Below are 24,034 nucleotides of genomic sequence, written 5' to 3' on the forward strand. Positions count from 1 at the left end.
ACTTCACCTTCATTAAACAGAAGCTCTCAGAATTCAAGCACTTAAAGTTATTTAGTTGTGGTTTACCTCAGAACTGAGAAGCCTTAATTAAAGAAAGCCCTGTAATGAGGACAGGGTACACCTATAATCCTCTTTAAAACCACCTTTTACTTACGTCAACAGGGACCAGAAGACTTTTCCCAAGATGCTGATTAAAAGAGAGGCACCAGGCTTCGGTGTAACCATTCATGTTAGGAACATACTTCTTTATCGTCTCATCATTGAGCCTCAGCCACACACCATCATCATTGTGGATCTACGGGATACAAGCAACAGAAACAAGCCATGTCCGCCTGTCACTCTGAGGAAGGTAGCAAAGTTCTGAAAGGCTCAAAGCAGGCAAATAATGGTGGACATGGAGGTTAAGAATCTAGCTTTTGCTTAAGTTAAGTATGAGAGAACCTTTAAGGAAAAAAACCAGCAAGCCAAGCAATATGATAATTCACATGGTGAGATTGTAAAACACATCGTCACTTAGAAGTAAAAGCACAAAGAAGTCACACTTTGAGATAAGCACTTCAATAATAAAAGCAGATGTTTCTCAAAAGAACACAAGCCTTTCTTCTTCTCAATTTAGATTTTAATAATCAGAAGTTACGTAATTGTATTATTAGAAAAATGTCCTGTCCAAAGTTAAGTGATACAATAAACACATACAAGAACAAACAACATTTTAAAAGTTCAAGAAAAACTACTCGTTTTCACTGAATTCTCATACTGGCTCTGACTAGCATATTAATTTTTATGCTAAAAATATAATTTTAGTTATTTATTTATTGATAAAGAAAAATAAATGCAATGTTTGAAACTCAATGAACAGAATTTTGAGATTCTGTGAAACAATTTTCCAAACACTACCCAAACTGCTTAAAACATATTCTAACAAAAAATTTAGTAACCTTATATCATGCAAACAGTGCAAAAATTTTTCATCCAAAATTTATTACCAAGTGTTTCTTTACAAATTACCTCATCAATGAAAGTGATGGTTCCATTGACCTTCACTATACCTATCTGCTCACTCTGAAGGGAAGGGTGGCTACGGATACGGAGCCCTGCACTGTCCTTGGCCACAAATTTTCGAACCTGAAAAATGCAAAGACAGACAGATGAAACAGGGAAATCAAGGAAGAGAGACCTTGTAAGTGGTTAGAGATAAACAGACTTGAAAGCATAATTCTGAGAAAGCTTCCAAAATTATTTGTAGCTTGTCTTCCTGTGCAAATAACAATGACTTATTTATAACATGAAGAGAAATTTTTAAGTATAAAACTGTAAATCATTGAAAAAAATAGAAAATTATTTATATATTGATAAGTTCTTTTCTAAACTTTGAAGAAATATGAAAAAAAGGAAAAAAGAGCCTTTTTTTTCTTTTAGGAAGGTATGATATAAATTCTATTACCCATGTTTCTTTTTTTGAATAAGTAGTTTACTAAAATTCCTATAGCACTTACTCTTTAGATGTTAGAAAATGAATTTAACAGCACAGGATACTTTAATCTTGACAACTTTACACACTTCAATGTCAATAGATGTTTTGTTAATTGTAAACGTTCAAAAACAGAAAGTATACAGGGTCTATAAATTACTATAGCATTATACAAAGAAACCAAAAAGTACAGTTTTATACTTGAATTACCAAGAACTACTCTTCAAGTTTATTTAAGAATACTTAGAATTCAAATACTGAAATAAGTAAAGTATTAAGACGTTGGATGGCCACCTTGAAGCATCAATGAAGAAAATTAATAAATTTCAGACTGATACATGTTCTGATTTCATTCTCCCCTAACCTTATTTGGTTGAGGCTCAGTCTTTGGTTTGACCAGCTGAGTTCCTGGTGGTATCATTCCTTTTGGTGGGTCTTTTACTTTGACTTCTAGGCCAGCATCTGTAAGAAAAGGAAGGGAACTGTAACATTTGAGAATATAAAGGAGGGAAGACCCTTAAACCTAACTTCATATACATTCACAGGCTGTTTTAGACAATTAAAAGAAATATCTGAATTCTGTCCTTCAAGGTAATTAATATTTAACAGCTAAAAAGTAGACGAGCATTTGGAAAAATGACTGTGAGATTCCAAAGGGGAGTCTCAGGGATTCAGGAAAAGAGGGGCTAAAGACTATATTAAATAATACTGAAAAATTTAAAATAACAAAAAAAGAAACCCTCGTGTGATTGAACATTATCTCATAACATCTGATCAGAGCACTACTGGTCATCTATACCAATCATCTCATGAGTAACAGGCAGCACAGCTTGGTGTTTACAAGCTGGGACTCTCACATTTGACTTGATTGTTCCTAATTCTGTCATTAACTGTTTGACTCTTTAAGAATAGCACCTATTTCACTGAGCTGTTGTGAGAATGAAATTATTTTAAAAATATATATAGAATATATAAGATTGTATAAAAATTTTTGATATATATTAAATACTCAATAAATGTTAGCTATTATCATCATCATTATTCTAATGAAACTTGTCCTTGCCTACAGTCAAGCCAGGTCCTAGCCTACTATCAGCTTGGTCACCTCTGGAGAAAGCTGAGTTAAGAAGTTAGGGAAGAAAATGAATGGTTATAAGTGACTTATGAATCTTTTTCTTCAATGTCATTCCAGAAAATACGTATGAATGTAAGTGGATTTTTCTTATTTATGTTAGTTTTCTTTACTCACTATTAGCAAAGATAAAACCCTTCTTGACTGTCTCCACTTTTGAACTTCTGTAATTTGCATCCCTTGCATGTCACTACTTATATTTTACTTCCTGTGATTTTGTTTGCCCCCTTTATCTTGTAATCTTCAGTAAGCTGTTCACTTGACAGGAACTGTCTTATCTAGAACAATGCTTCACTTAGAACCAACAGAAGTTTGCTGAACTAACGGCTTTAAGGATACTCTGAAATAAGAGTACAGCAAAAGGCTGCCGCTAAAGGTGTCTAGGATGGTACAGATGAATCTGATATATCTAATCCTACAGTTATTCTTTAGTTGCTAAGTTGGGTCTGACTCCTTTCTGACCCCATGGACTGTAGAATGCCAGGCTTCTCTGTCCATGGGATTTCTCAGGCAAGAATACTGAAGTGGGTTGCCACTTCCTTCTCCAGGGGATCTTCCCAACCCAGGCATCAAACCCATGTCTCCTGCACTGGCAGGTGGATTCTTCACCACTTTTGTCACTTGGGAAGCCCCAATTCTACAGTTACACTACATTTAATGTATATTCTATATATCTACAGTTATATTCAGGTTAAGTACCTCTTTATCGTCACTGTAAAAACAAACTAAAGTTTCCCAAAGGGTATTTTGGTGGAATGTTGGAACAGTATTACTTTTATCTCTATCCTCTCTCTTTCTCTTCTCTACATGAAAGGGTTTCATGATAAGTATTAAACGAATTGAGAGGATTTTTAATTTCAGAATGTCTTAAAATTCCAAACATGGAAATATGAATTGCATGAATATCTAAGATGAGACTATGATATATGGGGCATTCTAAATCTACCTGATCACAGGAACCCATTTGCTTGAGGAGCATTAGAAAAGATAAGCGTTATAAGGAATCTATATTGATAAACCTTTTAGAGCTTTCTTGACCAACTGCTGTCCAAGTACATGGATAATTTAAAAATGAAGAGTAGAGAAAGATTAATCCCCAAAGGAAAGGTAAAATATTTTTCAAAGTTAGTGGAAAGTAAAGAAAACTCCTTTTTCCAATAAGTATTTACTGAGCACCCATTGTGCACCAGGCACTGAACCACACTGGGAGATCCAAAGATGAAAGAGGCCTGCTCACAGCCAGGAGAGGAAGACGGACCAAGAGGGGGAGACGAGGCATGCATGTGGTTACAGGGCAGCACGGAGGAGATAGAACCTGACCAGGCACATTAGGGAACCCAGGAAAGGAGTCATGAGGGTTACAATGACCCATAAATTATTACAAAATATTAAGACCTTATAAATGCACAAATTAAGTACTCATTATAAAGGAGGACATGACGCTCCCTACAAGTTAGGAAGTCTGTCTATGTCTGTGATACATGCACAAGGGCAAGCTAGAACAGAAAGAGGATTTTGATTCTAGTTCTTTACACTAAGTAACTCACAACTTTAGAAAAATACCTATTTCAATGCCATCGATGGTAACATGAATAGTGTAGAGCCCAATAGCCCCTGGAGTCCAGTTAGCACAGTAAGTGCCATCATTATTGACACGAATCAGCATATTCTCACTGGGTCTGAAAGGAAATAAGATGGATATTGGAATATTTACTTCGGTTAAACAGCTGACATCATTATGAACATGTATCAGCAAACATTAAATTTCTGATTATATTATCACAATGAACAGCAATCTTACTGCCCTGTCACAGTATGTTTTCCTACTCTCCATGATTAAATTTACTCTTTCTTCCTCACCACAAACCTCCAGTACCCCTCTTTCTGACTCTCAGCTGATCACAACCTCATCAGTTTCTTTCACTGAAAAACATAAGCAATCAGATACAACCTTAAGGTTGCAATTAGATTAAATCTACGTTCCTCTACCTCCTGTAACAGTGGAAGGAATGCCCTGGGTCTTGTCCAATGCCAGCCCCTCCATTTGTGCTATGGATCTCATTCACTCAACACTTCAGTGATATAATTATCTTGCTCTCTTTTATTCATCATTAATTTCTCCCACTTTACTGGATCATTTCTATTTGCTTCATTTCTAGAAAACTTCAGAATGTCCCATCTTAAACACCTCCCCTTGATACGATACCTTTCCCTAATACAGTCTCATATCTCTTTCCCCATTTACAGCAAAACTTACATAAACAATTGTCAACGACCACTCTCCATTTCCTCATTCCCCATTCTTTTCCAATGCTTATCCTAACTATGCTTTTGCTCCCAATACTTCCTTGCAATTGATTATGTCACAGTCACCAATGTCTACCATGTCCCCAAATTCAATGGCTGTTTCTTTATCTTCAGCAATCTCTCAGTGGCATTTGATAACTGACAACTCTTACTTTTTTGAAAAATCTTTTGCCTCTGCCACATTCTTCTGATTTTTCTTGTACCTCACTGGCCACTCTTTCGAAGTGTTTTATTGGCTCTCTCTTTTCTGACTACCTTGGAATGCCCCAGGATTTAGGTCTAGGTCTCCTATTTTCTTTCAGTGTCATCTCTGCAGTTGATCATTCATCATTAATCAATTTTAAATACCATATCTATAAAGATTATCAAAAATTTATTTCTATTCTGAATTTCAAACTGGTATTTCCTGTTGCCCTGGGAATATCCCCTAATGAGCAAATAAAACAGTTGGCCAAAAAACATGCTTCAATTTGGAGTTAACAGAATTACTCAGAGCTTAAAAACAGAGTTCTCATAACTAAGTTTCATAACAAGTGCAACATATATTAAAATCACTCTGCCACTCCATTAGGTGACAGAGAGAAGGAAATAAAAACAGAAAAAACAAACAAGCCAATTTATATACTTTTAGATACTAGTTATTCTGTATTACCTTAGTACTATATAATATATTGGCAGTATTTACAGTTCAATATAAATACATGCTTCCTGCAAATCTATATATTATAAAACCTGTCGTAAATCTCTACTGGGAATTTTAAAGTACAATAAAATATTTCCTTATAGAAAAGAAAGCTGGAAAGCATGGTGATCTTAGTTGTAAGCAGCTGACAACATGTTTTGGCTAAGCTTTGAGGAAATGATCCTCACCTCTTAGGAGTTGGTGATGCAAAACGCAGTTCTTCAAATGAGTAATTTTCATAAACCTTTAAGAAAGAGACCGTCAAGAATCACAAAATCATTAGAAACATTCTTAATTAATGCAGTGACAGAACACTCAATAAACGGTTCTGAGACAACTAGTTATCCATACAGGAGAAAAAGAAAAAAACTCAATTACCTACATCACACCATCTACAAAAATAAATTCTAGGTGTGTTAAAGACCTACATGTAACAAACAAAACATCAACAAATTCAGAAGAAGAAAAGGATAATATGTTTTGAGCACATTAAAATTTTAAATTTCTCCAAAACAAGGACACCATAAAGAAATGGCAAAGATCAGCCTTCACCTGAAAGGGATTTGTGATTCATTTAACCAAAATGGGATACAAAGCCATAATACATAGAGAACAAATTAATACAAAAGAGAGAAACAACACACAAGAAAGGTAAGTAAGACAAGTCACTGAAGAGGAAATCTGAAAGGCCAATAAAGACTTAAAAAGTTATTCAACTGAACCAGGAATCAAGGAAATGAAAATGAAAACAAGATAATCATATCACAGTCATCAAATTGTGTTGGTGAGAACCAAACGCTGGTGAGAACATGAAGCACCTAGCATTTTGACACACAGCTCATGGTCCTATAAATTTTTGCAATATTTAACAGAGGTGAAGACAAGTATGTTCTACAATCCAGCAATTCTACTTCTAGATATGTATCTTAGAGAAATTCTTGTTCATGTACCAAAGGGAGTATATCAGTACACAGGGAGTACACAGTTATCTGTGAATGTTTGATATAAGAAAATCCCCTTTCCTGAGACAAGAATTAATATCTCAAAGAGACAGTTTGGGAATGGTATTCTGTAACTTCTCTATCCTGGGCCTCTCAGAACATTCCTAAAATACTGAATTCAGTCCTGGTAACTAGATATTCAAAAGAAATTATACAAACTTAAGTATGCTACCAGGAAACTAAAAGAATGCCTAGAGAGGTAAGGAGGCAAGAAGTTAAGTTCTTTAAAGAAAAGTTGAATGAAAATGTTTAGCTTCAAATTCTTTAATAGTCAAAACTATTAGATTTTTAGTCCCTTTATTTCTTCAACCTCAATCATCTCAACTTCTACTTTGCTTTCATCACTTGCACGGAAAGTCACAGACCTGTGACATTACTTGCTCAGTTTTCTGCCTCTGTAATTCCTGTTTCTATTCTTAGACTTCTAGTCCTTCTCACCTCCCCAGAGTTCTCTCTCTGTATCCACTTTATTTTCCTTTCCAAACCAGCTGGATTCCACTGACCTTTCTTTACCACCAGATGCTCAACTTCCTTCTCAGTCACTGTTCCTTTGTTGAATTATCTGGGACAATATCCATGCAGAATCAATCTAAATGATTATGATCATTTTTTTTTCATGTTCATAAGACTCATACTGCATTGCTAATACAGGATCTTCAGTTTCAGCTGATTCTCCAAGGAGGGCTGATAAATCTTTTCTGATCACTTTTTCCTCATTCTGTACAATGACTGTTTCATTTTTTTCTCTTTGTTTCAAAATCTTGATCCTAAGATTCATCACGCCCATCTCCAATCTAAGACATATAATTGCTATCATAAATAATTCCTTGGCCACACAACCTATAAACTTATTAGCGATTGATTATTTTATTTTCCCTCTCCTGGTACAGTCAAAGAGGTAACAGTCCTCTTATTTACAGCCAATCCCTCCACCTAAGCTACAGAACTATTTTTATCTCTTGGAGTATCTTCATTGTCCCTTCTCAAACGTCTCCTCATCAGTACTCAAAGATGTCTTTCTATGTTCAATCTCAAGACTCTAAAGCCTTATCTCAATTCTATTTCCTCTGTCTCTTTTTATAACCAAACATCTTGAAAGACTAACGTACACTCATTTTGTCTTTAGCAATTCTCACCTCTTTTTAAAATTTTTTAAAAAATTATTTATTTTTTAATTGAAAGATAATTGCTTTACAGAATTTTGTTGTTTTCTGTCAAATCCCAACACGAATCAGTGACAGGTATAAATACGTCCCCTCCCTCTTGAACCTCCCTCCCATCTCACCCCTCTAGATTGATACTATTTTCACCTTCTCTTCACTGCAATTTCATCAACCAACTATGTCTCTAAAGCTGCTTGTGTCAAGATCACTGCTAGATCCTTTTCAAAACTCCACTTCTGCAGCTGCTGCTGCTGCTAAGTCACTTCAGTCGCAAAACATCACTAATCCTCCTTAATATGCTTTCTGTGACTTACAAGCCATGGCATAAAGCGGTTGCGGAAGTAGTTAGGAGATAAAATCTGGAACCAATTCCCTGGCATTTGGGTGCCCTTTGACAACTTTCTCAACCTCTCTATGCTTTGGTTTCCACATATGTAAAATGGGAATAAAAACCAGTGATGTATAGGGTTGTTATGAGAATTAAATGAGTCACCATATGCCCTGTATATGCATATATACATTGCATATATACATTGAATCGGTGTCCTAGTTTATACTAGCCCTCTGGCTGGTATTCTTGCCAGCGTTTTTGTTTCCCTTCACTATTTTTTTTTAAAATCTAGTAAGTCAAGTTTCTCAAAGTGCAGCTTTTGAATATGAATCATTCTGCATATTTATTTTATATATATAAATTTTGGAACCTCTTTTTAGACCTACTGAATTTAAATCTTCAGATGATAGGAAAATCTCCTTTTTAAGTAAATGTTCCTGGTGATTCTGATATGGACAGAAGTTTGAGCATCATCATTACTGATGTTCCTCAGGACCCTGTCCTGGAACTTCTCTCTTCTCACCATGTTAGATAGACATCGTCTACTTCCATAATTTATGAGTAATCCAAGTACTGATGATTTTCCAATTCTTTTCATGAGGTAAGAATGTGATCACGTCACGTTTGCAGTTTCAGCTTCTTTTTATCTATCTTCAGATGGATATTTCAGAGGTATCTAAAACCACATCCAACGCTGAATCTATTACCTTCCTCAACCAAAAACCGCCCCTTCTCCAATATTATCACTCTTACTACTCAAGCTCAAAATGTGAACTTCAGGTTTTATTTCCTTCCTCTTTTTCTTTTCAGCATCCCATTAGCCACCAAGTCTTACATATCCTAAAAACCTCCTGAATCTCTACTGACTGACAACTCAGTAGTCCAAGGGATGAGCATATCTCACTAGATTAAGTCAGTAGTCTCCTAAACAGACTTAAACCAAACTACGTCTCTTGATTACCCACCCAATTACATTCTCCATATTCCACCATAATCTTTATAAAACCAAAAATTGTGTCATTCCTCCAAATGAGAGCCCACAATGGCTCACACTGCTCTCTGAAAATAGCATAATTCCTAACTTTGATTTCAAATAATGACCATCTTGATAATTTAGATTAACACTGCCTCTAAAGAGTAACTAAACAACAAGACAAAAATTTAAAAAAATATGTCTAAAAGCCTCAAGCTCAAACAGGGAAGAAACCCAAAGAGATAAGCCTAACATTTGGAAGAACCCAAAGCTGAAGGGGGCCTCAATAATAAGCTCAGAGTCCTGAAGGGCTATGTCCTAGGAATAATGGTAATTTGAAAATACACAAGCATTTTCAAAGGAACTGAAATGTTTGTTATATAAATGAATGGTAAAAAGTAAAATTTTTCTGGGAAGTAAAATAAATTACCTTCATCATTGTTATGGCAATATATCGAGCCTCCTTCACTATCATGGGTTCATACGAAACATCCAGCTTTGGGGATGCCAGTCCGCCAAAGGTCATGTCAGTATTAGAAGATGCAGGTGGTACTGCAGGACTGCCAGGAATTCTCTGAGGTTTCTTTACTTGCTCTTGTTGTAAAGATGTTTTTTTCTGAGAAACAGGAACGGCTTTCACTTCCACCTGACCAAGATATTATAAAAACCAAATGTCATTATTATATAACTGTCATTATTATATTATATGTGACACATCAAGAAGCAATTTACAACTTTAAGCTTGCAATTCTGTAAGTTTTATGTTACCACTTGTCCCTCTTGGGCATTCCTTTTAAAGACTATTTAACGGTGCTAAATGATTATGAAGAATGCATCTCAACAGGGATCCTGAACACAGTGCAAAAGAGAGGCTTTGTTTGGGGGAATAAATAATCACAAATATCAAAACAAAATAAAAACATGTGCCACCATTAAAAACATCTAGGAAAGGATAGTAAAATGTATCTACATTCTTGCTGGCATTACTTTCCAGTAATCTTCACATATTTTAAAGCACTAAACTCAACTTTAGCAAAGAAAAAGTACTCCACTGACAGATGTCTTAAAAAGTAACAGATAATAAAGCAAATTTTATACCTAAAACTTAAAGATGTTTATTTACTTTGCAGAAAGGGTACTATTAGGTAGTTCTGTCACCAACATGAACCACGAGGACCAAGCAATCTAATTAAACCTTCCAACCCAGTTTCTTCAACAATAAAATGGGGCATCTTTTATCTGCTTTACAGTAGAGATGCAAAGAACAGACTTTCTAAGGCATGTTAAAACAATGAAAGCACAAACTGCCTCATCAACAATACTCAGAAGAACCTTCCAAAAATTATAACAAAACATTACATTATTATTTGCTGTGCACTGGCAAAAAACACTTGGTCTCTAGGCAACCACAAAGTTACCAACGATTTAAAGACCATTTTAGCTCTTCATCATTCTGAGGGTCACCCAAAGTTTCTTCTGTTCTTTTCAGATACTACTTCTGTGGCTGGCAAGAACAGGTAAATCAACAAGAGGATCTTCACAGAAATAGAAAGAAATGCATAAATGAAAGAGACAATATTACTTAAGTAACTGAGAGACAGCCCAGGAACGTGGAATGTCTTTAATTTTATTGTTCTTGTCAGTGTCATTCTAGGGAGTTAGTAGTTTTGAGACTCTCACTGTCTACATAAAGTGCAGGTAGCAAACATGTTTCACTAAACAACCACAATCCTTAGTTGGAGTTACCAGAAATCAGTATTTGGATTGACATCATGTTCTGGAATGGAGAAGGCAATGGCACCCCACTCCGGCACTCTTGCCTGGAAAATCCCATGGACGGAGGAGCCTGGTAGGCTGCAGTCCATGGAGTCGCTAAGAGTCGGACACAAGTGAGCGACTTCACTTTCACTTTACCCTTTCAGGCATTGCAGAATCCCTGAACCTGGGACCTACGATCAAACAAGCCACACAGCGCAGACAAAAACAAACACAAATAAACAAAAAAGAAAGGAAGAGAGAGAGAGATAACATGGCTAAAAAGGAACCCAAAGAGGAGAACAAAAAAGATAAAGCATAAAGTCTGACTCTGAAATGTGAGATTTAAACAGCCCAGACACTAAAATGCAGCAAGAGACAATAAAAGGTGCAAAGGAGGAAACATAAGAAAATGCAACTAAAGATCTACCGTAAGCACAATAGTAAGTATGAACATTAAAAAGAAATGAAATTTTATGCTGACCTGGAAAATGGTAACTACAATATAGTCACACGAATAAGGAACTTACTGTGGGCTCAAAGACGGGATTTAACAATTCACAAATACACTTTGAAGTGAGAAATTCACCAATGAATACACAAAACCCTTCAACATATTAAAGCATACTGTATTGTGATAAAAATTCTGTCCTCGGGTAGAGTCATTTTTTGTTATCACTATCAGAATTACTTTATTCTCTACTCCATTTTTTTCTTACAATTTGTGATGCTTTTTACATTCTAAAGAGTAATTCTTGGTGAGCATGAGATCACTTTGATGGGGTATGACCTTCCTTAAAAAGGTAAGCTAGAAGAGAAAATGTAAGAGTGAAGCATACTGTATGGATATGTATTATGTATACTGTATGTAATTAAAAGAGTACATACTCTTCCATCCTATACATGTTTATTTGGGTCATGATGAAACTCTTGTGGGGGGTCATGGCCAAAACATTGAAAGCCACTAGTAAAGCCTGAATTTTCTTTAGTATCAGGGCCAAATGCTTTTCCATACAGTTTTACTTACTGGTTTTAAGACATAAACTATATGTCTCTTGTCCTTTTTTTTTTTTAAACTATGAATCAAGTAAGAGGTGCCAGGGGTATTGTGGTTCTCCACGGTACAAATGAAATAATGTACCAACTAGCTGAAAAAGTGCTAATATATGGAGGTAAAATTAGCTTCTTTGTGAGTAAAAAAGATTTTGAGGCTTAATCAACTCCAAATAACCTAACCACTTTGTAAATACAACTTTGAGGGGCCAGGGTAGCTGGGGATTGCCTATACAAACTTTTGTTTAATAATCACTGTTTCCAGAAATCTAATAAAATTTTTAAATAAGATATTTAATTAATATATAACATAGAGGACTTAATTTTATGCCTTTATTATAATATGCTCTAAAATGTCATTATTAATTAATGTCTCAGGGAAAAGGTATTCAGAGAACTATATTCTTCAGTATAGCACATAACTAGTTCCATTCCTCATTCTTTTACAATACAAATTTAGGTATTTCTGATTTGTTTAACAAATATCAATATTATATTTTAAAGGTTGCTTCAGTAGTACCAATGCAAAACATATTTAAGTCTTTTAAAAACATAAATAAAATTTTTAAATGTATTCTTTCGTTGATTTATTCAATGACTAATATATGATGGTCTTCCCTCTGTGTGCTTAGCACTTTTTATGGACACTTTCTTATCCTCCCTTTGAATCACCATAGCATCCAGCATGTGTGAAGCTAAACCCAAAAAGTATATAACTTGGATAACTGAGTACTGATTAATGTGAACAAATCATTTAAAAATTTTTCAGTTTCCTTCACTGCATATAAGTAAGGAGTGCACTGCAAATAGACTCTAAGCTCTTGTCATTTCTAAAATTTAATGAGTTACAAGAGTCAGTGTGTAGATGTCTACTAATTTAATCCCAATATAATTACCTTCATGTTGGGAACGTGTACCACATCCCCATACTGGTCTTTCGTTTGCACCGTGATGGTGGTAGGCCAACCACACCGAATATCATCCTTATTCAGAATCAAAGATGTTTTCTGAGGATCAGCATAGGAATCTGGCTGAAGCCACCTAACAGGAATGAAAAAACAAGTAAACAAAAAACCAAACATTCATCAATATCTTCAGTGATTAAAATGAAACTAGGCCAAATGAATAAAACTATACTAAACAAAGTGCTAAAAGGATTATCATTTCCAACTCAGTAATAAGGACCACGCGCTTCCCAGATGGTGCCAGCGGTAAAGAACCCACTGGCCAATGCAGGAAACCTAAGAGATAAGAGTTCGATCCCTGGGTGAGGAAGATCCCTTAGAGGAGGGTATGGCAACCCACTCTAGTATTCTCGCCTGGAGAATCCCCACGGACAGAGAAGCCTGGTGGGCTACGGTCCATAGGGTCGCAAAGAGTCAGACACGACTGAAATACCTTAGCATGCACGTACAATAAGGACCACAAGTATTAATAACTTCCTTGGAAATTATTAATGACAAATTCATTAGACAAATATGCTAAAGTGTATGAGATTTTTGATGATTACAAACAAAACAGAGACAACTGTAAAATCAGAAAGTGTGAAATTTTAACTATGGCTGATTTAAAATAACCAAGAAAATGAATTTAGGTTGTACATACTTTGAAGTCCCAAATATCACTACCTAAGGAAGGTCTGCCTAATTGCCAACCTGAAGACCTGGGAAAGAGCAGCGTTTCTGTCAAAATAGAAACAGAAGTGACATTTTGCTTGTTTGGGGAGAAGGTTAGAAATATACTACCTTCTCTTTACACAGCTTAGTAACGATTTTCCCTCACTACCATTCCTTCCATGCAAATTCTATTTTTTGTGATATCCATGCCTGAATTCATTGCATGATCTACATTCAAGTCATCCTGTGAGATGAGTAAATTCTGTGATGTATACTACACAAAAAGGTCCATGAAGAAGGCAGTGAGGCTGACTTAAAAGATGTTTTCTATTCTCCAATCACCACTCTGGTTTTTAAAAACTAAAGAGTAATCTCTGTATTTTTAAAACTAAAGCCAGAAAGAGGGTCATATTTCTGTATTTACTAGTGTGTGCCGTCTACTTAGTCGCTCAGTCATGTCCGGCTCTTTGCGACCCCATGGACTAGCCTGCCAGGCTCCTCTGTCCATGTGATTCTCCAGGCAAAATACTGGAGTGGGTTGCCAAGCCGTCCTCTGGGGATCTTCCCAACCCAGGGATCAAACCCAAGTCTCCCACATTGCAGGTGGATTCTTTACTCTCTGAGGCATATTTACTAGTGAAATTACTCAAATCAGCGTATTTGTTCACCTTCAAAAAAAGCGAATAGCAACAAAATAAATGAGAACTCTACACTCTTAAATTATCTGATTTAAATTCTTAATTTATATCTGCATTAACTGTAGATTTGGAAAAAAATCCTCACATTAAGATAAATATAGTGACAAATTTAGGAGTTTGGTATAGATATTAAATATTACCATCAAATTCACAGCCTTCTCTATTTTACCATGTGGTCTATATACTTTTAACAATTATTATACATTTTTAAAATATATTGAAATATTAACTACTACTTTATATTTCAGAAAGTCCAACACACAAACCACATTATTTTAGGTAGCACTGTAACATCCTAATTACTCCTCTCATTTCTCTTCAGAAATAAAAACTAAGGTAAGCCCTGGAGGAAAATCACTGTAGGACTTCAGAGTGCATTACCTCGCAAGCCTTCCACCACTTGATCCTGGAACACAAGCAATAAAATCATCCAGAAAGGATTGTTCATTGCTCTGGATTTGAAGTGGTAAGTTTCCTTCTAGTGCCTCCAATATAGTTGGTGAATGAGAAAGAGCTAAACCCTTTCCAAGAATACCAGAATGGGTTTTGCACACCTGTTGGGTAAAAGAGAACATTTATATTTTAAAATATAAAACTTTAATCACATGACTGCTTTGAATTTGCACCCAATTTTAGATAGGCGTTTTTTGGGGAAATCATTTTCTCCCCACATCCCAGTGCTCCTTTACTCTGTACAGTAGAAAACTTTCAGCAGGGAAAAACTTGGGATAATACTTCCAGTTTCATTGCTCTCACAAAAGTAAGTGATTTACTGAGATTTGCAGGCTAGAGGCAATGCTGCGTCTCCTCCCACTCAAGCTCTCCACGTTTCCCTACATGTGTCACATTCACATTTGTCAGGGCCAGGGCCCCCCTCTAAAGACAGGGCCCCCCTCTAAAGCTGTAGAGGTTGCCCACTTTCTGCGTCTCTGTTATTGGTAGCTCTCTTGGGTAGGCTGTGTCTGTGCTCTTGGGCAGGTGGGTACCAAGGTCCTGACTCAGGCAAAAAGCTGACGGAAGCCTGACTGTGGCTGCACATACACTGCATTAATTAAAGTTAAGGAGAAAGGGCAGATAAAGCAGAAATTTTAGCTCTCAACTAGATGAGAAGCACGCCTGGCATTTTAGAAAGACTTGCTGTAAGTGCTAAAAGTCTAGAAAAATCTTAATGACTGTATAATAAATTTCTAAACAAAATATTTTTTTTGGAAAACGATATTTCCAGTTCTTTCAATTTCTACAACAGTAACTTCTGCATTTTACAAACCATGCAATTTCAAAATCATTATCGTTAATATCAAACAGACTTGAGTTCAAATTCTGACTTTGGACAAGTTATTGCTACGTCCTCTTGAGCTAACAAGTTACAGACCATTCCTGAATCAGTGAAAGGTATAAATTGGTGATCAAACGATCTCTTGTAGTTATACAATTTAAATAACTCATTTAAATGGGGCTTCCCAGGTGATGCAGTGGTAAAGAATCTGCCTGACAATGCAGGAGATGCAAAGAGGTGTAGGTTTGATCCCTGTGTCAGGAAAATCCCCGGAGGAAGAAACGGCAATCTGCTCCAGTATTCTTGCCTGGAAAATTCCATGGACAGAGGAGCCTGGTGGGCTGCAGTCCTTGAGGTTACAAAGAACTGGCATGACTATGCAACTAAGTATACACACACAACACATTTAAATGCTCACTACCTGCCTAATAAGCAATGGGTGTTTAATGTATGTTAGACCATCACAACAACCACCTTACATGCCAAAAAGGTGTGTAATTTAGGACATCACTTTTTTCTTTAAAGGGGGACAATAAAGATCTTCTCACATCTGGCCTAAATGACATTCTATAAGCCATAATACCTGGGATGATGAGCTACTTGATGGAATTCCTTAGTTAGAATGCTATATGACACATAGCATGTTCATTAAACATTTTTTGAATTAATTTTTATTTTTGTATCTTAAAATACAGAGATTCAACTTTTCTAAAAGGAAAAACAAAAGCTGGTGGGATTTTAAAAAATGTAAGTTTCTTAACATTATTGAGGACACCATGGCTCCCTACAATTAGAGCACAGTGGTCAAGATCATGGACTTTGTCACCAGACTGCCAAAGGTCAAATTCTAGACCAGTTGCTCACCAGCTGTGTGATTTTGGGCCAGTTACTTAAGTTCTTTGTATCTGTTTCCTTATCTATAGGTAGGAGTTCCTACTTCATAGGATTGTTGTAAAGACTAAATGATTTAAAAATATAAAACTGTTTGGAACAGTAATTGATAAAGTTAAAGATCAAATAAATGTTTGTTTTTATTATTACTGCTGTAATCATTTCAGAAATAAATAGAATGTAAACCACTAACTGTAAGTATTAGAAGACCTGGATACCAGCCTCGATCTCCCATTTGGCTGAATTCTTAGATAAATCAAAACTTCTCTGAACTGAAGTTATAATTGTCAGATACAAGAGCTAACAGTGATTTCAAAGTGTAACTGCAGAAATAGACAGATAATGTCAAACATATGGTAAACTACTAGAGAAGGAAATGGCAACCCACTCCAGTATTCTTGCCTGGAAAATTTCACAGACGGAGGAGCCTGGTGTCAGCCACGACTGAGCACATCAGTACAGTATATGGTAAACTATAAAGTTGCTCTATAAATATTATTTCCATTACTATTACTAACATCTTTTTTCTAACTGGTAAATAAAACTTCTTTCAAGATCCAGTTTAAATGTCCACCACTGGACAACACCCTCCTCTGGGCCCTTGGCACTTGTTAGCTCTTCTTCCTCCAGCAGGGCTTACATCTCACTCCAGAGTCAACACCCACCGTGAAGTTCAGTAAGGGCTCATATAGGGGTTGATTCCATCAAGGGGAGCAATTACGAGTTATTTATCTTTATAACTGCCAACTGTGGAATGAAATACTCAATGAATGAGTGCTATGTTCAAGAAAAACAAGGTTGATTTGAGCGCAAATTTGGCTTAAAATTAATGTACAAAGTTTATCCTTATAATTATTGAGGACAATACCTGTAAAGCAGCCTCTTCAAGAATTTCAAGATCCTCCTCTAATTCATTACCTGGTATGTAAATGAAAAGGTTTACCAAAATATATCAATCTTTCATTTAACTTTCTAGTCTTCTGCATTCATTACACGGTCTCCAAAAATTTGATATTCCAAATTGAAGAGAACTGTTACCATTCTGGATAAATCTCAGTGGTTTAAATTTTAAAACGCTTATTTTCAGTGTGAATATAAGCTGTAATTCTCAAGACAATACTAGCCATCAAGTGCATCAAAAGATATATATTACATTTATATACACAAATGTGTATTTTTACTTTAGTGTATTTACCTTTTGTCTAATAAAAAAAGAGGAAGCTGATCATTCAGAACCTGAGTCTTTCTTTTTCAGTTATATTACAGAATAACTTCACCTTTAGTAAACAGCAGTTACTGACAGGAAAGCCCAAAGTAGTGACTGTATTCTCTAACCATTTTCTGCTTTACTGCTTAATGCATAACATTTACTGAATTTTCTCTGATAGCTTAATGAACTTATAAAATATTATAACCAAAGTGACACATGTTCAAAGGGAAATATCTGAATTATACTGAAGTGCAGAATGAAAAATTCTGCCACCATCCCCTTTCAAAGATAAAGAGTATTGACAGTTTCCTATGTATTATCTAAAAACTTTGTACGCAAATAATAATTGTAGGTATGTATATGTCAACCTACACACATGGAAACATATACATATATTTACATATATATACACAATATGATGTTCAAAAAAATGAACATCATATAATTATATAATCTGGACATTTTTCTTGGTCTGGACATATAGGTTTACTTTTGTGTTACTATATTTTAACAGCTACTTACATTTGTTTTGTATAGATATACCATCGCTGATTGAACAGTTCCCAACTGACAAACATTTTGGTTGCTCCTAGGTTTTATAACCACAAGTACTATATATTAATCTATCTTATAATGTATGTTTTTGAGTATTTCTGTAAATATGTATAAAAATGCTATATCAAAAGGTATATTTACATAAAATTTGAATAGCTATTGACGAATTTCCTTCAAAGAGGTTGTACCAATTTCCCTCATATGAACAGAACACAAATGTCTCATTGTCTCCAGTATAGTAAGCAGCTGCCCATGAATATATGTGACTGTTGAATTTATTTTGCTAAACTATTTTTAGGATGTTTTTCAATAAACATTCTACTCATAATTTTGTAATTTTTAAAAAAATCATAAATACCTTGTACAAGATCACACTTACCAATAGGAAGTGCTAGATCCTTTTTCATCAAAGCTGCTGCACAAACCCCACCGAGATTAGCTAGTTCTTTTTCCAACTGAATGACTCCCTGGAGAATTGAAAAAAATCAGATGCTGTAAAAACTGTCTGGAAGATGAAATTTTTGAGAGATGATGTGGATTATCAAAAAGTATGACTTGCATTCCAGCATAACGTTTGAAACGAAAAGGAAGCATGTGTTAGCAGCTAATGGTTAAATAAGAGGTAAGAGATTCAATATTATGTCTTACATTGGTTATACTGTTTCAGACCAACAGCTTTTAGTCCAAAGGATTTTTCATTTATTACTTTGAAGGAACATGATCACTGTTTCTCCTTGACTTTTTTTTTAAACAGTACTATTTGAAACGTTTAAGACAGATATTAAGTTAGTGCCATTGTGAAATTAGCTTACACAAATCACTCAGAAAGGTACAGTCAACAACCAGGTTTGGAACAGGCACGATTATACTACATCTTTAAAGGCTGGGTCATGCTGCACAGACTCTGATCTCTCCACATATTAAAAGCAACAATACCAGACACAATTAATTTGTACAAAATTAAACTACAAAATAGATTATACACCCTGGCTTAAAATAAAATTTTAGGCTTCTTGAATACAGACAGCAAACACAATCCAAGTCAACAGTAGCCCTTAGAAACACAATCTTCCTTAACAGAATAAGAAGATAATTCATTCTCACCTCATCAGGTCCAGGGCTAAACTCATATCCAATTGCAAAACATTTGAAACCATAGAAAGAAGCTTTGTCATCTTTCACATAATCTGATGCAGTCTCCAATGAAAAAAGGGCCTCATTCCCTAAGAAAAAAAACTAACACTGAGTTCAAAATCTGAAACAACTTTATTAAAATCTCCTTACTTTTATCCATCTCAAGATAGGTAGCAATACAAATCAGGTTTCCCAGGTGGTGCAGTGGTAAAGAATTTGTCTGCTAATGCAGGAGCTGTAGGAGACGAGGGTTTGATACCTGGGTAGGGAAGATCTCCTGGAGAAGGAAATGGCTACCCACTCCAGTATTCTTGCCTGGAAAATCCCATGGACAGAGAAGCCTGGTGGACTACAGTCCATGGCGTCGCAAAAGAGTTGGACATGACTTGAACACACACGCACTAAATAATGTAGTCGGTTTTGGGGTCTCTACCTTTACTTGCACAAAACTGTGCTAAAAACAACACTAGAAACAATAAAACCATACCAGGTTGTTATTTTTCTTTATGATTTAATTCTCCTTAATCATATGTCCTAAGTAAGTTATGTGAGCAACCATTGTCAATTATCTGTCAATTACTGAAGTGACCTGTGTGTGTAAGTAGCTCAGTCATGTCCAACTCTTTGCGACCCCCACAGACTGTAGCCCACCAGGCACCTCTGTCCATGGGATTTTCCTGGCAAGAATACTGGAATGGGTTGCCATTTCCTTCTCCAACTGAGGTGACCTGGGTTAGCCTTTTTTCTAAGCAGGAATCTGGTTTTGATCTCTTCACAAACAAACACAGCAGGTCAGATCAGAAGAAAGAAGTTTCTGAATTCAAACTGACTATCAGTTTGCAAGATCACAAGGGTACTTATGATTAAGTGGTTAAAAAAACAACAGACTACAATAACAAATGTGTGGCACCCACCTGGCCACAAATATCCTTCAAGCTTGAAAACAAAGCTTTACATAACTCAGTGGGCTCCATGGGTCACTAGCTCTCTTGAAACGAAGTTCTCAGCAACTTTTTAAAATTCAACACTTACTGGGAAAATAAATACCTAATCCAACTTCTTCTATAGTTTGGCCTCAGTATTAATGCTCTGCTTGGCTCAAGCTTCCCTGGCAGCTCAGACAGTAAAGAATCTGCCTGCATTGCAGGAGACCTGGGTTCAGTCCCTGGGTTAGGATGATCCCTGGAGAGGGCATGGCAACCCACTCCAGTACTCTTTCCTGGAGAACCCCATGGACAGAGGAGCCTGGAGGGCTACAGTCCACAGGGTCGCAAAGAGTCGGATACAACTGAGTGACTGACACACTTTCTTTGGACAAGCTAATCTTTTCTCACAAGATCCTCAGAATATTCTCTTTTCTAACCCTTGGTCATGTTATGCCCAGTGCCCAGAGAGTGTTCTTCACTAATCAACTGCAATCTAGATACAGAGTAGGTCTTGAAGACCTTCTTCTAAAAATTAAATAAACACTTTCAATGGTGTATCTTTACTAGACATAATTCTCATAAATGCATGTATTTCACCATATAAAACAAAATAAGACAAAAAAAAAAAACAACTTACCTGGCAACACTAAAACCATAGTAGGCCACCCAGAGGACCCTGAAAATTTCTTTAGTTCTATCCAGGAATTCAGATTTTCATGAACAGCTGTCAACTTTGGTCCATATCCTGAATTCTGAACAGTTCTAACGGGGATCAACAAACGGAGGACGTCTTCCGACTGTGCAGTGCCACACTGAGGGTCAAACTCGAGTGTCATCCACCGCACGCACTCTGGGAATGTCACCTGAAGTCAACAGGCAAGAGGTCACTCACACAAGAAGACTCAGATTTTAGCTTCTGGTCTAGTTTAAAAATAGGACATCATACTGGAAAGGTGATACCTTCAACTTACTGTAACATAAATGTTAAGTAAGGAATTAATACTGTAAAATTTTAAGAATTAAGTGATCAGAAACCAAGGTATTAATGGTCAGTTTCAACTGTCTCTGTTCTCCCGTTGTAATATCTATTGTTTTCTATCTAATATGTGGTTGATACTGGATTGTGTTTAAGTACATACTGATATCATTAATAATTACAAAAATGCTTAATTTTTTAAAAAAAAATAAGCTATCTGATTTTCCTGTGGAAGAGCTTATTTAAATAATAAATTTTCCATTTCGGTCAGTATGGATTTAAGGAATATAAGTAAGTAACTGAAATGTAATTGGATAGGTAAAATATAAAGATACATTGATAGAAATGAATAAATCATTAAAACACAAGGCATTAGTCACTTCTAGGTTATCTATCACTCATAGTACCTAATACAAATGCTTCTTATCATTAACCAAAAAACTTTGCAACTTCAAATATTATGAGAATATAAACACACTCACTTATACATTTGATAAAAGCCTAGATTTTTATAGTCTTCTATCCTAAAATTTTACTGTATGCAGGAGTTTATGATGGCACATAATTACATGTATTTTTAAGGCCATTTTAAAGTTTCTGTCATCATCATAGCAGAAGGAATTCTGTAATTATAGTCAAATTACAGTTAAGCAGAACCATGTCAAGTAGTAAACTATGAAGTGGTTGTAGGACATGACATAAACCTCAAGAAATTTCCCAAGTATGTTATTAATCTAAAAAAATTTACTTTAGACTATATTTAGTAAAGGATTTTTTACAATCCTTAAATAAAAAGCTCAACTTAGTTCACAGTAACATAAATGTAAATTAAAACTAAACTGAGGCACCATTTTCCCAACATTCTTGCCATTATACTGGCAAAAGCTCCCAAATTTAAACGCATACTCCTTTGAGGAGGCCATGAGAAAATAAGCATTCCCATATATTGTTGGTGGAACACAAAAAGCCATAACTTCAGTGGAAGGGAACTGTCAAGATCTAGCAAAACTACATATGCATTCACCCTCTGAATCAGCAATTCCAGCTATACCGAGCACAAGGCTCCTCATTCTTTGCTTAACCCAGCAATCCTACTTCTAGAAGTTTAGTTTGAAGACATGCTTCTAATAATATGGAAGCAAAAACAAACAAAAAATCCCAACCATAGGCACAGTTATTCATTTCAAAAAAAAAAATGAAAACACCCCAGATGCTCACACACCAGACTGGCTGAAAGACTATGATACATCTTGACAACAGTGGAGCACTATGAAGTTGTAAAAAGGAATGAGGATGATCTCTGTAAATGGATACGGAGAGATTTTTACACAGTGTTACTTTTAAAAAGCAAAGTACAAAGTAGTCTATACAGTGTGCTATTTTTTTAAACAAAGAAGGAAAATAAGACTACATCTAAATCAATCTATCTTTATGATTTTTTTTCCAAAAAAGAATGCAGTAAGGATAAACCATGATACTTACTGGAGTAAGGCAGAAGCAGAGAAGGAAAAGGACTTATAATTCTGAGTATGTTGCTTTATGTAATTTCATTCTGTAGCTATATTAGTATTTCACATAGTTTAAAATTAAATCAAGTGGGGCAGGGGAAACACTCATAAAAATTAAGTACAAATAAAGAAGACTAACTTTATGTTAAACTAATCATATAGCCACCTACACATATATATAAAATGAACTACTCCAAACAACTTCTGAATAAAGTAATTATGTTAATGTTATTAGGGTTAATATCAAAAACATTGCAAATAAACTGGTTATTTTATGTAGCATTTTTAATTTTTATAGCGGCATACATAAACGAAAATGGTATGAAGAAAACACCTCAATGGTTTTGACTGGAATTAGTAAGAAGTGCTCAAAAACTGATGAAAACACAGAAAAAGGACACAGAATCTAGTTTGAACAGAATTCCCCTGACCAAATCAATTGAAATTTGAGCATCAAACTGAATGACAGCAAAAGATTGTAACATTGAGCAAAAAGAGAATCTCTGAGTACATACTGGTATAAACACATGAAATAAATATATAAATGAATACACTTTTTAAAGTAGAAGGGATGGGAAACTCTTCTTTACAACAGAACACCAGCTGGAAGGAAAAACAGATTAGAAAGCCACCATCTTGCAACCACCATAGCAATAAATGATTTGGGTAAGAATAACCAAAGGGTGCTAAAATTTGTTGAAAGATAGTATTTTTTACACAGTCTCTAACCCATGGATATTAACCCATAGACATTTTCAAAGGAAAAAAAAAAGATGCCTTTTTTGGTAGAACTGTCACCTTAATCAAGTGACTAAGTACTTCCTGATGGGATAAACTGAGGAGAACAGGACAGGTTGCCACCCAAAATGCACAACCTGAATCTAATCATTAAAAAACAATGAAATCCAAATAAAATAATATTTTTTTACAAAACCACTGATTGTGTTCTTCAAACACGCCAATATCATAAAAGATGAAGAGAGGCTGAGGAACTATTTCAGATTAAAAAAGACAGAAGTCGCCTAACAACTAAATGCATGATTGAATCTGAGAGGATCCTGTGCATGCGTGCTAAGTCACTTCAGTCGTGTCCGACTCTGCGACTCCACGAACTGTGGCCAGATTCTTTACTGCTGAGCCACCAGGGAAGCCCAGTCTGGGTTTAAAAAAATTCTATGAACACCGATGGGAAAAATGGCAAATGTTCGAACCACAGCACTTTGAAAAAATGGCAGGTTTCAGATTTGAGGCAGGAAATGTGTAAGCCTCGTATAACATCTTATACCAGAGCCTGTAACATCTTACACCAGACAGTGAGGATGCTACGAATGACTACAGGGGGTGTGTCTAAAGGACTCAGGAGGAGTCTATCAAAA

At 35.6% G+C, this 24,034-nt stretch overlaps 1 protein-coding gene across 9 annotated transcripts in view; it reads right to left on the bottom strand.

Moving 5' to 3' along the window:
• Positions 1-24,034, bottom strand: part of MYCBP2 (MYC binding protein 2) — a 256,043-nt gene that overhangs the window by 75,877 nt on the left and 156,132 nt on the right. For all 9 annotated transcript variants that reach the window (XM_081550023.1, XM_081550022.1, XM_081550021.1 and 6 more), the window contains exons 41-52: positions 20,812-21,037; positions 19,219-19,337; positions 18,494-18,581; positions 17,218-17,267; positions 14,564-14,736; positions 12,765-12,909; positions 9,491-9,706; positions 5,781-5,836; positions 4,167-4,282; positions 1,836-1,933; positions 1,009-1,125; positions 155-295 (exon numbers count right to left, since the gene is read on the bottom strand). In XM_081550023.1, coding sequence (XP_081406149.1) covers positions 155-295; positions 1,009-1,125; positions 1,836-1,933; positions 4,167-4,282; positions 5,781-5,836; positions 9,491-9,706; positions 12,765-12,909; positions 14,564-14,736; positions 17,218-17,267; positions 18,494-18,581; positions 19,219-19,337; positions 20,812-21,037 — 1,545 coding nt within the window. The remainder of the gene's footprint in view (positions 1-154; positions 296-1,008; positions 1,126-1,835; positions 1,934-4,166; positions 4,283-5,780; positions 5,837-9,490; positions 9,707-12,764; positions 12,910-14,563; positions 14,737-17,217; positions 17,268-18,493; positions 18,582-19,218; positions 19,338-20,811; positions 21,038-24,034) is intronic.

The sequence above is a fragment of the Giraffa tippelskirchi genome, chromosome 12 (genome assembly GCF_054371585.1).
Source record: "Giraffa tippelskirchi isolate mGirTip1 chromosome 12, T2T-mGirTip1v1.2.pri, whole genome shotgun sequence".
Classification (NCBI taxonomy): domain Eukaryota; kingdom Metazoa; phylum Chordata; class Mammalia; order Artiodactyla; family Giraffidae; genus Giraffa; species Giraffa tippelskirchi.